Genomic DNA, 15,002 nt, shown 5'->3' with positions numbered 1-15,002 from the left:
GCTTGATTTGCACACTTGGAACTTAGTGGAAATGTCCAAAGTTCAGGTAAATATAAGAGAACAAAGCTTAGGAAAGTAATTAGGGTGGACCTTAATTTTAGAGCCGTTGTGGTAAAGATGAACAGAAATAAGGATATGGGAGTCAAAGAAGTGTTTGAGAGAGAGTTATACCAAAGGAGAAGAGGCTCAAGGCAGCTGACCAACATTAAAGGATGGGCAAAAAAAGAGCAGCCACAGAAGGCACACTCAGAAGTGGCCCAAGCAGTAGAGGGAAAAAATGGGAGTAGAGAGCAAAACGTTGCAAAAAGGAAGAAATGTTCCAATGTCTAATGTTCCAGATAATTCAAGATCTTTCTGAAAGTACCCATTACCAATGGCAATAAGGAGATCATCAGTGATCTTGACAAATTACACCTCATGAAATATGCCTTAGTCCATTTTCTGTTGCTATAATAGAATACCACATAGTGGGTAATTTATTAAGAAAAGTTTATTTAGCTTATGGTTCTAGGGGCTGGGAAGTCCAAGAGCGTGGCACCAGCATCTGTTGAGGGTACCCATGGTGGAAAGTGGAAGGCAGAAGTGAAATGTGAGTACATGAGACAGAGAGACACAACAGGGGCTGGACTAGCTTTATAACAAACCAGCCTTGTGATAACTAACCTGCTTCCACAATAACAATATTAATTAGTTTATGAGGGTTTTGCCCTCATAACCTAAACACCTCTAATTAGGCCCCACATCTCAACACTGTTGCATTGTATTGTGGATTAGGTTTCCTGTGCATGAACTTTTGGAGGACACATTAAAATCATAGCATATGAGAAAGAAGAAAACCAGAGACTAGGAGGCAGGATTTGCCAAACATGCTTTGAAGGTGTTTGAATGATGAAATGGAGAAAGAAACAGAGCAGTACCAAAGAGGAAAACTTCTTTTTAAAAAAATAAGGTGAAAGAGATTTAAGAGCATTTAAATGCTGATAATAAGGAACCAAGAATAAGCAGGGGATATCTTGGAGTGAGGGGGCTTCAGGAAGAGGAGAACTCTTCTACTGTGACTCCAGGGGGAGGCTAACCCAAGGAGGGACAGATGAACTAGTAGGCAGTGCCAAAGGAAAGTTAAGAAGTTTCTGTCTCAAGGCTTTCAGAACCTCACTGAAGTAAAGGGAAGAGTTCTGTGGTTTCAGTCATGGAGGGAAATGAACAGTTCTAATGTCTAATGCTCCAGATAATTCAAGATCTTTCTGAAAGTACCCATTACCAATGGCAATGAGGAGATCATTAGTGATCTTGACAAATTACGCTTCATGAAATATACCTTAGTGAGCACATACCAACACAGGCTGTAGATTAAGGAAGATTCTGGTAATGACTTTGATAGACTTTCAGGAGGATGGGAAAACGGGAGACTGAAGTTGTCCAGAGGTAGGGAAGGATAAAAGGTGGTATTTGAGCTTTGCCTTGACACATGAATAAACAGATCTCAGCTTTCTACAAATTGTATTTGAGGATAAAAGGAATATTCACATGGATCCCAGAAAGTTCTAAGCAGCCCTGAAGACAGACCTGGAGGTAGCCAGGTAGGCAGAACCCCTTCAAGTCACTTGCATCAGATTAAATCACCAAGCCCTGAGAACTTGGGGCAGTAGTAGGTCTTTTCTGGCCATCATAGGTAAATAAAACATTCTGTGACAATCTACATTCTGAGACAGCTCTGTGATAAAGTGAGCCTACAATAATAGTGCAGTGATAATTCTAGCTAATGTTTATAGGTTGTCTGCTATGTGCTAGGTACCACTCTGAGCATTTTCCATGTGTTGACTTACGTAATTCTTATAACATTCTGATGAGGTAGGTACCATTATTCTTCCCAACATACATATGAGAAAACTGATGCAGAAAGAGGTTAATGAACTCATCTCACATCATATGGCCATTAAGCAGGTCTTGATCTTTAGTGTGGAAGTCATGCTGTCATCCACTGCACTGGACTGTCTCTTGAAATATATGCTGAAAAAAGTGAAAATGTTTGCAGATAAAGAATCAAAGGCCAGGCGTGGTGTCTCACGCCTGTAATCCCAGCACTTTGGGAGGCCGAGGTGGGCAGATCATGAGGTCAGGAGATCGAGACCATCCTGGCTAACACGGTGAAACCCCGTCTCTACTAAAAATGCAAAAAATTAGCCGGGCGTGGTGGCAGGCACCTGTAGTCCCAGCTACTCGGGAGGCTGAGGCAGGAGAATGCCGTGAACCCAGGAGGCGGAGTTTGCAGTGAACCGAGATTGCACCATTGCACTCCAGCCTGGGTGACAGAGTGAGACCCCGTCTCCAAAAAAAAAAAAAAAATCAAGTAGAGTTCCATGTTGTAGAAAGAATGTGAACTGAGTTTCTGCCTTATTTCCTAGGCAGTTAAGTGACTTGATGGGAGTATCTTTTAGCAAGTGTAATCCAGCAGCAATGTGAAGATGGGCTGTGAGAGAGAATGGAGTCAGGAATACCAGCTTATAGTAACAATGAACATAGCTATTATGTTAAAAAGGACTTATTATGTGCCAGGAACTTTGCCTGGCGGTTACAGTATATATGGTATAAGCTAACTTTTCTTGAGTGGTTAACATGTCTCCCATGAGGCACTTTGTGTTTTAGGCACATTTTCTTTTTGAATACCCTCAGCAACAATATGAGTTTGACCCTCTGATTTTCATTTTATAGCTGAGCACCAGCAGCGTAGAAATGTGATGTAATTGGCCTGAGGTCCCACAGCTAAGAAGGAGCAGAATGGAATGGGATTTCAGATGCTCTGATCCCAAAAGCAGCCCTCTTAACCAGTACTTGATGATCACTTTTCATGATATATTAGTTCAGACACTTTGGCCCGAAAGTTCAAAATGCCACTCTTTTAGGTGCACAAGAAAAAAGAGATGGATTTACGACATGATATAGACAAGAATGCACGTGGTTCTCCTATTTACTGGGAAAAGGGTGTGGGCTTTCTAGTGAATTCAGATAGTTCTTTCCAACTCTTTTGCATTGACCTTTTTCCTTTACTGAAGACTGAATCTGTAAGTTTCCCTCACATCCGTTTTCTGATTAAAACTGTTCTTAAGTTTAAATTTCTTTGTCCAAAAAGGATTCAGATCAACACTGGAATCTCTTGGTTCCAAATCCAAATTCCTGGCGAAAAACTCTGATTCCTGGAACAAACTGATCAAATGCCTTCCTCTGGCCCCATCAGCTGAAGCCAGGGCCTGGAGCTATTGTAAAATGACTGCTTCCGTATTGACCATGTCAGATAGGGAGAGTTTAGAGAGGCAGGTTCCTCAGAAGTGGGATGGGGTTGACAAAGATTCTTTCCTTGGCCAAACTTTTGTGGAAAAAGGATCCTGGAAGAGAAATATTATCTTTTGCTACCAAAACTGGCTGAGATTGGATAGATTCTTTTATAAAGTTTTATTAAAATTAGGTTTAGTATTAGTTGTACACTAGTGCAGAACTAGAATTTGGTCTTTTCCGTTAAAATTATATGAAAATGCATGTCATAGAAATAACCAAATATCTTTGGCAATTGCATAATTATCATAATGAACTCTCATATTTTTAAGCATGGCCATATGGCCATTTTAAGTCTTTTGTTATTTATGGACAGTTATTATTTCACTTTGGTTCTTCTCTGAAAGCATCTGAAGTCAGCTACAGTCCAAACTTGCTTCTTCTTCAAAGATATTCATGGAAAAGGCTATGAAAGTTACTTTAAAAATACAGGCTTCTGCTGAGAACTTTAAGATCATACCAGTGGACTGGGTAAGAATTTGCAGAACTCTAATGAAGAAACCTATGGCTTCATGAAAATTCTATCCCAAGCTGAAGAATAACAAGAATTACATGGGACTGAATGAACTGATGAGGACAATATTTTAGTGACTTTTTGTTTGGAACATTGCTGGTTCTTTAATATTTTGTTTTCCAAATTTAAGGAAAGTTTTTTTCTGTTTTGTTTTGTTTTGTTTTGTTTTTTTTGAGATGGAGTCTCACTCTGTTGCCCAGGCTGGAGCTCACCACAAGCTCCGCCTCCCGGGTTCACACCATTCTCCTGCCTCAGCCTCCTGAGTGAGTAGCTGGGACTACAGGCCCCCACCACCACGCCCGGCTAATTTTTTGTATTTTTAGTAGAGATGGGGTTTTACCACGTTAGCCAGGATGGTCTCGATCTCCTGACCTCGTGATCCGCCGGCCTCGGCCTCCCAAAGTGCTGGGATTACAGGCATGAGCCACCAGGCCCGGCCAAGTTTTTCTCTTTTATCTTAAGCTATCTATAGCTTAGAACAATTTTGTAATGTATTCCTTTGTGAATAAAGAGGAAATAATTACTTTTTCCTCCCACCCGATCCCTCTGGAATTAGAAAACTATTAGTAAACATTTTTATTTTATGGTAATGTAGTTATTTGCATATGTGCAGTAAGAATATGTTCTCCTGGTAACAGCACACAATTGAAAACATTGGATATATTATGAAGGCCTTAACTGGAATATTGTATCTTCAGATAAGACTGGACGACTTTAAGAAACTAAGGTTGACTTTATGGAGTCAATAGAGCCTCTTGGAAAAAAATTATCACCATGGTGTGTTGCATACTTGGTTCACTTACATAGTTTTCTTCCAGGTAAATAAAGATGTTACTTCCTGGCAGGCCTAGGAACCCCAGGATATTTTGGAGACCTATAAAAGGGATATTCACTCAAATCCCTAACTGTTTCAGAAACAGCCTGAGAGCAAGTCCTTGGCTTCGCTTTCCAGTTTTAAAAGGCTTTTAACTGTTTAGTCTGAGATTCCCCTAAAAGTTCCAGGAAAGCAAACTCAAAAAGAGCCTGGGTGGTCAGTCATTATTTTTGCTGCATTTATATAAAGAATCAGGCCAAGTTAATGAGACTAAACTTACTTTGCAAGCAAATCAGTCTTTGCTTATTTTTAGTAGGAATGGGAGTGAATGGAGAGAGAGAAATTATGTTTCAGAAGAAAACTATAGCACACCTCTTGTTGAATTTTAGCCCTGCTCATTGTTTTTGCAGTGTTCTGATTTGTCTACACACTGGACTGGATCCTGAATTCTCCAAGTTTCCAAAATCTGGCAACCACACTCCAGACTAATATTTCCAGTTTTCTCCAAACCTTCTGACTTGGAATCATTAAAATTAAAACTGCTCCTTTCCTGGAGCCCCAAAAGCTGAAGCTGGAGGACTTGATACAGACATCAGAGAGATCACCACAATAGCTCAGGTGTAGACAACCTTCATGACATTAAAGCTGAAAACCAGGAAGGTCTATCAGCTTGCCACTGCTCCCGCTCCACCTGAAGAGGCTTCAAGCACAGTTTTAGAAATCTTTTTGATTGGCTGCCCTCTGGGCTCAGAAACTGAATTTCCAACCATTAATCTTTTCTTCCATTAAAAAAAATCCCCTCATTAAATGCCTGACTGCTAGCACCATCCAGTCTGTTGGAACTATCAAGTCCCAACAGGTGACTCAGTGGGTCCATAGTGAACAAAAGGTGACCACATGAGAAAATGAAGTTTCAGCATTTAAAAGAAAGAAGAATGTCTCCTCTTTCCTTGAACAAGAGGAAGGACTGACAAAAACTCCTTGCTTGGCCAAACTGTAGCCACTCACCTGAAGCTTCTCCTACGTCTACCTGTGTACTTCCTTGTAAAATCCAGTTTGGGCCAAGCACCCTGCTAAGTCAGTTTATCAAGAACTCCCCCACCCTTGATATCTGATTCAGTATTTTCAATATATGACCAAGTTTCTCACTGTCCATCATCCCCAGGTGATATCTGATCACCATGGCCTGTTTTCAGCAAGAATCCTCTTAGATTTCTTTAGCCAGAATCCCTGCACCCTCACCCCTGATATCTCCTCTTAGTAATTTTCTATCCAGTGATCCCCACCCTGCTCCTTGGCTATAAATTACCACTTACCAGTGCTGTGCTCCGAGTTGGGCCCAATCTCTCTTTCCTGTTGCAAAATCCCTTTGCAGTGGTCCCTCTATTGTGATGTGCTTTACACAAGTATCATTGAGTAAGGTTTTCTGTGCTTTAACAAGTATCATTGAGTAAGGTTTTCTTTAACAGGGTGATGCCATCTTAGAGAAATGCATTCTCCATAATATTGAATCTGAGTGTCATCTGTAAGAGGTGGATTGTTTATAACACACTTTAAAGATAAGAAAATTAATACAGAGTAATTCATTTGGGTAGTGGCACCGTGAAACTTTGTAGTGAAAATCGTGGTAGGAACTAATGATTGGCTTTCAGGCATTATAGAAGAAAGAAGAATCGAGAGTGGGTTGAGCTTCAGATCCCTCTGGCCAAGAGGGTGGTGCTGCTGATGGAAACAATAAGCAGAAGAAGCAGAAAGAGAGGGCGGTAGCAGTGATTTTGCGCATTAATATGTTCATCCAGGTTTAGGCCATCAGAGGAGAGGAAGAACATTTCAAAATGGCAGACTGCACTGGAGACTCCGAGTCAGACAAGAGAAGCCAGGCTGAAGATGCCAGCCCAAGGGCTAGGGGTTTTACTGAGCGTAACAGAAGCAGCTGGGTATGAGTGAGGAAACAGAAGTAGAACAATGAGAGATGGCAGATAGAGACGGGGACTGAGATTTCAAGTTCTAAGAGAGAATGATCTTGGAGGAGGCCATCAAAGCATAATGTGGAGATAATGTGGAGATGGCTATGAAGAGTCTAGGACCCAAGGGGGCTTCCATAGACCTGAGTATCATTGTCCCATATGCTGAAGTCACCACACACACACCTAAGTGGAGGCTGCCTGGCACCTCCTGGGTTCCAGCCTCTGAGGTGAGTGTGTTTTCACAGGTTATTACAGTGCCTTATCTTCACAGCAATCCTGAAAGGTAGCTTTTGTCTGTATTTCACAGCTGAGGAACCTGGAAACTGAGACAGTAACTTGCCGTAAGTCAGTAGTAGCCCAGCAAGGAAGCCAATCAGCTCAGTCAGCCTCCAAAGCCTGTGATTTCACATGGGGCTTATCCAGATGCACCTGGTAGGTGTTGAGTTGGGGACAGCTGTGTGGGAGGCTAACTCAGCACATCAAATGTAGAGGCTCTGGCCACCCTCCCATTGCTTCCCACAGTCTCCTGCATGACCAGGAGGACTAGGACTGTGCCACAGCCTCCAGGGCTGCCTGGGACTGGCTGTTTCATCTCTGTGGCCAACAGATTTCTATCTGAATTTTTAGCAACAATCCTATTTTGAGAGCAAGCTTGAGCACCAGAGGGCTGTCTGGTTGGAAGTTTTTCTGCCAGGCATTATTTTTCTCGTAACATCATTCTAGCATTGCCTGTTTTCCCTTCTGAGTGGCTTCAATACCTTCATTTCCTTCAAATTCTCTTTTCATCCCGTCTCTTTGTTGTTGTTGATTTCTGTATCACTTGCTCCCTCTCATTCATATTCCCATCTTTCCCACTCCTTCTCTTTCATCTTCTCTCTGCCTCTTCTGTTCTTATTCGGGCAGCTTAAAATACAACACTTTTTAAGAATCTCTATCCATTTGTAAATAAACACAAGGTAATCACTTATGTTTTATTCCCTCCCAAATTTTGGAGGGTTGAGCACAAGGAATTTGCGTTCAGGGAGATGAGAACTCAGGCTCAGGCTTATACTAGAGAAGCTTATGTAAAAAGCACTCAGTAACATGGTAAAGACACAAGTTCTAACTAGAAGTATCTTAACACCCCAGAGATTAACTTGCTGAAATAGTTAAAAAGTTTGTTTATAATGATAAGGAACAGCTTAGCTTTCAATATGTTGTCAACAGCTCTCCTACTTGAACTTTTCAAGGTTTTGAGCTGTCTTTTTGCGTGCATGGAAGTGCTAACGTGAAGACACAATTATCTCTCAATCTAAATGTGGCACGTGGATGAGAAGGTTCACAGTGTCTTCCAACTATCAGGGATGTCCCAGTATTAACCAGACTGAACTTTGAGACTCTAGGAGACTTCTAGAAAAATGAAACTCCAAAGGCCAGATTCAGCAGAATTAGTAAAATGGAGCTTTTCTTCTCTCTCTCTATTTTTTAATCTTTTTGAGACAGGGTTTAACTCTGTTACCCAGTCTATAGTACAGGGGTTCTATCACAGCTTACTGTAGGTTTCACCTCTCTGGGCCCAGGTAATCCTCCCATCTCAGCCACCACACCCAGCCAATTTTTGTATTTTTTGTAGATAAGGGGTTTTGCCATGTTGCCCAGTCTGAGAAATGGAGCTTTTTGTATAAAGAACAGCGTGAGGTCAAGGGAAAACATTGTGACTGCTTTGCAGAGGTTAGCTTTCTACTACTGGTATGAGCCTGTTGGGGATTAAATTGTGTTCTTCCAAAAGTTATGTTGAAGTCCCCCCTCCCAATACATGTGAATGTAACCTTATTTGGAAATAGAGAGTGTTTGCAGATATAATCAAGTTAGGATGAGGTTATACTGGATTAGAAAGGCAATTAATCCAATGACCGCTGTCTTTATAACATTAGGGAGATCTGGACACATACACCCAGAGGCAAGTGCTATGTAAAAACAGAGATGCACTGAGAGCACGCCACGTGATGGAGGAGGTAACAATTGAAGTCACGCGCCCCAAGCCAAAAAAGTTCCGCGATTGCCAACAACCACCAGAAGCTATAGGGAGAAGCCAAGAAAGATGCTGAGCAGTCTCAGGAGTGCTGCCCTGAGGAACACCCTGACCCTGGACTTCCAGCCTCCAGAACTGTGCGCCAATACGTTTCTATTGTTTTGAGATTGCTTTGCTGAGTTTTTTTTTTTTTGAGATGGAGTCTCACTCTGTCACCCAAGTTGGAGTGCAGTGGCATGATCTCAGATCGCTACAACCTCCGTCTCCCAGGTTCAAGCGATTCTTCTGCCTCAGCCTTCCAAGTAGCTGGGATTACAGGAGCGCGCCACCACACCAGGCTAATTTTTTGTATTTTTAGTAGAGACGGGGTTTCACCATGTTGGCCAGGCTGGACTTGAACTCCTGACCTCATTTGCTCCGCCCTCCTCGGCCTCCCAAAGTGCAGGGATTACGGGCATGAGCCACTGCGCCTGGCCTTTGCTGTGATTTTTTTACAGAATTCCTGGGAAACTGACACAGAGCCAGCTGCAGATGTGTGGTTAGGCAGAAACGCAATGGGCAGTGGCTTGGATTTCCCTAGCATGGGAGGCACTGCAGAGTTCCTTATGTGCTTGATGGTCAGAGACAAAGCGTGGGCCAGCAGCACGCTCCTTCTTTGGACAAGGTCTTAGGGCAAAAACATTATAGTCAGGCAGTGTAATTTCACATCACAGCCTCACTACTTCCCAGCCGTGTGACTTGGCCTCAGTTATTTACACTTGGCTCAATTTCTCAATTCCAGTTTCATTGAAGCACCTATGTGATCACATCCGTGTGATGATTACAGGTAAATATCATTGTGGGTAAAGTATAAGAAGGAGGCCTGACATTTACTAATTACAAGATAAATCTCCTCCCTACACTGTGCTTCTTGAGGTTTGGGATGCTGAATGGATTCCCTTCTGGTGATAGTGTTGCATGTCAATGTGGCGAGGATAGAGTTCAGTCACTCAACAAAACAGTCATCTAGGTGTTGCTCTGAAGCTATTTTGTAGATATGATTTAACATTTACAACCAGTTTGCTTTAAATGAAGAAGATCATCTTTGATATTCTGGGTCGGCTTGGTCCACTTCACTTGAAGGCCTTAAAAGAAGAAAGAGGGGAGGTTCTTCTAAGGAAGAAATTCCTCCTGGAACTCCAGTGTCTGCTCCTGCTCAACAGACTCCAGCCTGCCCTAAGGATTTTGGGTTTGCCTAGGCAACTCCCCACGTTGCCTAAGCCAGTTCCTACTGGCTTTTTTTGGTCATGTCATTCTGCTGGGTGACAGTAGGAAGTAGGATGACAGTAGCTTGATGCTGCTGTAACAAATGCCTAAAAATGGGGAAGTAGCTTTGGCATTGGGCAATGAGCAGAGGCTGGGTAAATGTTTAGCCACATGCTAGACAAAGCCCAGATTGCCTTGAGCAGACTGTTGGTAGAATTTGGAAGCTACAGGTGCTACTAGTGAGGGCACAGATGATTTTTGCTATAGAATGGCAGAAGGCTGAGCTCAATCACATCCTTCTGTGTGTGGAAAGTAGAACTTGTAAACAATGAACTCAGATGTTTAACAGAGGAAATTTCAAAGCAAAGTGTGGAAGGTATGGCCTGGTTTCTCTTTGCTGCTTACAGATGAATGGAGGGAAGAACTGTTAAGCAAAGAGAAGCCAGAGCTTGATCAAGAACTGCCTGTCAGGCTTGTAGAATCCTGCCGGAACCTCAGGAAATGGATGCACTTCTATAAAAGGCCTCCTTCAATTTTTCTGCCATCTATCTCTCCTCTTCCTACCCCATTCCATTTTTCAGAGCATATTGTTTTATTTTCTCACGTATCCTGTCACAGAATATTACTGATTTATTTACCTGTCTCCCCCTAGTTAGTGTCTGTTTGAAGGCAATGGCAACATCTCCATCACTGAGTCTTAGAGCTTAGTGGTGTCAGGTACAAAGCAAACAATAGATATTTGTGGAATGAGTGAATGAATGCATGAACCAACTTTGGGACAAGTGCTGAATGATCAGGATTTTGAAGACATTCTAGAAAATCTAGAAAATCAGAAAGACCAGAAAGGCATTTCCTTGACTGGTATCCAAGTGTTTACCTCAAATGGGCTGAGCTGAAGCCAGGGTCATGGGCCAGAATGAACTAGCATCTGACCTGGAATCTGCAGCCTTACACTGCTTGTGGCTTCCTGTTCTTCCTGACCTTGAACTTCCCTCTGTCCCATACATACCATGAGACTCCTTGGAACTCTCCACCACTTCTCCAGCCTCACCTGTCTATGATCCACCCCATCTACCCTGGCCGTACCGGACAACTCTGAGTTCCCCAGAGAACCCTGTCGCCACTCAGGCCCTTACCTGGCTGTTTCCTTTCCTAGGGATCCACCCTGTCTCCATCCCTGGGAAGGTCTACTCCTCCTTCAAGGCCCAGCTCATGCAGTAGCCCCTGTGGGAAGCCTTTCTCAGTCTCCTCCTCACCCCATGTTTGGCTGTTGGGAAACCACTCTGCTTTGTACTTTCTCATGCTGGATTACAAATGTGTCTATCACTCCCCGGAATTGAGTATCAGCTCTGGAGGGCAGGAATGATGTGATGTTCATATTTGTATGAAGGCCAACATGAGGTCAGAACACTGTGTGATTCATATTCATATTTATCATAGATTTACACATATATGATAATTTTCTGAAAGAGGCCAGTAGAAAGTCCTAAGGAATGGGTAATAAGGAATGAATCATTTTTAAAATTAACTCAAAGTCACCCCTGGAGATAATGAGGTATCCTCATGAGGTCAGGCAATCTTAGCCTATGCAAGTAGGGGAACCCGATGCCTGGCACATTGACCGTGTTAAATAACCGTTGTTATTTCAGTGAAGAGTAAAGACCATAACAAACTGATGTTTGTTAAGCACGTACGCTATGCCAGACGCTGTTCTAAGCACATCCCATGTGTGAACTTATTTAATCCTTACATCTTATTTAATCCACACATGAGGTGAAGCTATAAATTTGTCCTCGTAGGTTCACACCACTGTGAATTCAGAATATTCTGTGAACTCTTCAGCCCAGGCCCTCAGTCTGATCTGTGCAGCCTGCAAGGGCATAGGGGAGGCCCACTTCAAATATCAGCTCTTTTTTGAGCATATTCTCCAGTTCTCTTGTTCTCACATCCTTTAACTCTCACAGAGCAGGGTGTGTGCGTTTATCATCCCCCTTACTTGACTGTCCTTTCCCTTTAGAACAGAGCCTTTGCCCTATCCTCAAGAAAAGACTGCAAGCTCCAGAGGGCAGGGGTGTTTCTGCCTAATGTTCTCCAGAGCCCATATCAATACCTTGCACAGAGGACACATGAAATACATTAAATCACAATGACTCTGTTGCATGTTCCTGGTTTTCAGGAATTTGGGAGCTTGTGTCACATAAACAAAAGTCAGTGGATTTCCAGGCACCAGAGCTTTCCTCTCATAACACTTACCACCAGGGCATGATAAAAACTGTGCTCATTCTGGGCCTGCCTACCCATCCATCTACCCATCCATTTACCCACCTTCCAGCCTATTGACACACTTGCTATATATAACTCCACCCTACACCCTAGCAAGCGTACGTAAGTGCAACCATAGCCCATAGAAAATGTAATCTTAATATACAATCATACAAATTAAGTTATGGATTTCTAGTAGACGTGTTATTTTTGTAGATATTTGAAAAAACATTCCATTGTACTTACAGCTTTTAAAAATTTTGTGTTGTCAGTAATTTGTTGTAGTTGTCTTAAATATTTTCCTGGGTCCTTAAAAGCTCTATGCACTTAGTACTTCTCTTTATGGTATAAAGAATTAAATTAGTGAAAACTCATATGTCTGTCCTTTCACCTGGGTTATAAGCTTTGTGGGGCAGAAACGTCTGTGTCTATGTCACTCCTAGAGCCCCCACGCTGAGCAGGGTACCTGAAACATAGGAGGTGAACGATGAGTATTTCTAGGTGGAAGAAAAGAAAGGAAGAAAAAAAGGAAGGAAGGAAGGAAAAAAGGAAGGATGGAAGAAAGGAAGAAGAGAAGGGAAGAAAGAAGGAGGAGGGAAGGAAGGAATCTCTGTATCTTTAGAATTTATTTGAACGAGATGGGATTGAGTGATCAAAGAATGACATGGAAGAGGAGGTTCTCAATTTTTTTCTATAGCATGGCTTGGAATTTTTTAAGGGTAAGAATTATTAGTAAAAGTTTTATTTCTGTTACAAATACTTGCATTCCAGGTACAATTGCTACTAACCTTCCCAAAACTTTTTTATACTCATGGATTCTACAGATTAGAAGTTGGGCGAGGCACAGTGTGGATGGTGGATGGCTCACCTCTGCTCCGTGACATCTGCAGCCCCAGATGGGAATAATAAAATGTTGGGAAGACATCTTTCCTCTTCTACCCCACTCTCCAACCAGAATCATCAGGAGGCATCTTTATTTGTATCTCATGATTAATGGCAGCTGGGGCCTCAGCTGGGCTATCAGCTGGAACATCCCCCCACACGCAGTGTTCTCTTCTCATGGGCCAGTTTGAGCTTCCTCCCAGCATGATGGGCTCCAAGTGAATAGGGCTAAAGTGTTAGCATTTTTATGACACAGTGCTATGGACTGAACATCTCTCCCAAAATTTCATGTGTTGGAAACTTAATCTCCAAATCTCTAAATTTATATGTTGATGGTGTTTGGAAGTGGGGTTTTAAAGAGGCAATTAGAAATAGATAAGGTCATCAGGGCCCCCATGATGGAACTGGTGGCTTTATAAGAAAAGGAAGAAAGACCTTAGATAGCACATTTGCTTTTTTAGTGATCTGATGCCTCCTGCCATGTCATGACAAAGCAGAAAGGTTCTCACCAGATGCAGCCACCTGATCTTGGACTTCTCAGCCTCCAGAACTGTGAGTAAAATAACCTCTATTTTTTATAAATTACCCAGTCTCAGGTGTTCTATGTGGCCACAGAAAACGGATTAAGACATTCAGCCTTGAAAGACACATGGCATCACTTCCACTATATGCTACTGACCAAGCCAGTTGCAAAGGTTGCTCAAGTCTAAGGGGAGGGGACATGTGAAACAGGTCATATTGTTGAGGCATCCTTGGAAAGTGTAATCTGCCATTACTGGTTCACCCTGTAAAATGTGTTTCTTACTGTACTTTGTGGTCAAAAAAGTTTGAAAAATCTCTGCTTCTTCTTGTGTATGTTGTGAATAACTATAATTATTGCATCATGCTGTTTTGATGAACATTTGTTTCTAATTTTTCTTAATTGCAAAATCAATGCTGCATTGAGCCTCCCTGTGTTTCTGTATGCACATGGAGCAGTTTCCTGGATGTCCATGCTTAAAACTCCAAACCCTTTCCCTAGGGCTTGCTGAGGGGAAGATGGCCTGTGTGGTTGAAAGTTTTTTTCTAATATTAAATATGTGTTACTGTATAAGAAATTCATTGTCAATATAATTGATTTCTATTTTGCACTAAAATGATACTGTAATTTCTTTACTAGAAATTATTTGTAAATATAGCTTGATTGTTTTCCCATTTGGGGATTATAAGTGATTCTGTTGCCACACTATATTTTTTGCTAGCCTGATTGCTACCTTAGGAGTTTCATGGAAAGAGAATAAATGGTTCAAAGGGGACCAAAAACACTTTAAAGATTCCTGGTACCTATTGCCAATCAATAGGATGCTATTTCAGCTAGACTGTGGAGATGAAACAAAACGTTTTGAAACCACATTAGTTCGGCCGGGCGCGGTGGCTCACGCTTGTAATCCCAGCACTTTGGGAGGCCGAGGCGGGCGGATCACGAGGTCAGGAGATCGAGACCACGGTGAAACACCGTCTCTACTAAAAAAATACAAAAAATTAGCCGGGCGTGGTGGCGGGCGCCTGTAGTCCCAGCTACTCGGAGAGGCTGAGGCAGGAGAATGGCGTGAACCCGGGAGGCTGAGCTTGCAGTGAGCCGAGATCGGGCCACTGCACTCCAGCCTGGGTGACAGAGCGAGACTCCGTCTCAAAAAAAAAAAAAAAAAAAAAAGAAGCCACATTAGTGTGGTTGTACTAAGTCCTCTTGCATATAATTAGAGAAAATTTAAAGTAGCACAAGGTAAGCAATTATCAGAAGAATAACTCCCAGTTAGTTCATAACTTAGTTTCTGAACCACTCGTTGGCACACCAGTGGGTGCATACAACCCTGTATACAGTGCTTGCAGGGAGGCAGGAGGGTCTGTGGAATCACCCATCCTAACACATACATCTAAGGAGTTAGCAACAGTTCATTGGCCATGGATGTCCTGTGGGACATACTGTGGGGAAGCCCA

The 15,002-nt window shown here is 42.4% G+C and overlaps 1 protein-coding gene across 3 annotated transcripts in view; it reads left to right on the top strand.

Annotated features, from left to right (window-relative positions):
* Window positions 1-14,625, top strand: part of RNF144A (ring finger protein 144A) — a 163,486-nt gene extending 148,861 nt beyond the window's left edge. The window contains exon 8 of one of the 3 annotated variants that reach the window (XM_063622849.1): window positions 11,038-14,625. In XM_063622849.1, coding sequence (XP_063478919.1) covers window positions 11,038-11,247 — 210 coding nt within the window. In that variant the 3' untranslated portion in view covers window positions 11,248-14,625. Of the gene's footprint in view, window positions 1-6,127; window positions 6,203-11,037 lie in introns of those variants that run through there. The other 2 variants (XM_055251524.2, XM_055251529.2) reach the window with 2 other exon arrangements.
* The last annotated feature ends 377 nt before the right edge of the window (window positions 14,626-15,002 follow it).

The sequence above is a fragment of the Symphalangus syndactylus genome, chromosome 18 (genome assembly GCF_028878055.3).
Source record: "Symphalangus syndactylus isolate Jambi chromosome 18, NHGRI_mSymSyn1-v2.1_pri, whole genome shotgun sequence".
In the NCBI taxonomy this organism is placed as follows: Eukaryota; Metazoa; Chordata; class Mammalia; order Primates; family Hylobatidae; genus Symphalangus; species Symphalangus syndactylus.
Note: the sequence above shows the minus strand (reverse complement) of the source record. Positions and strands in the feature narration are given on the sequence as shown.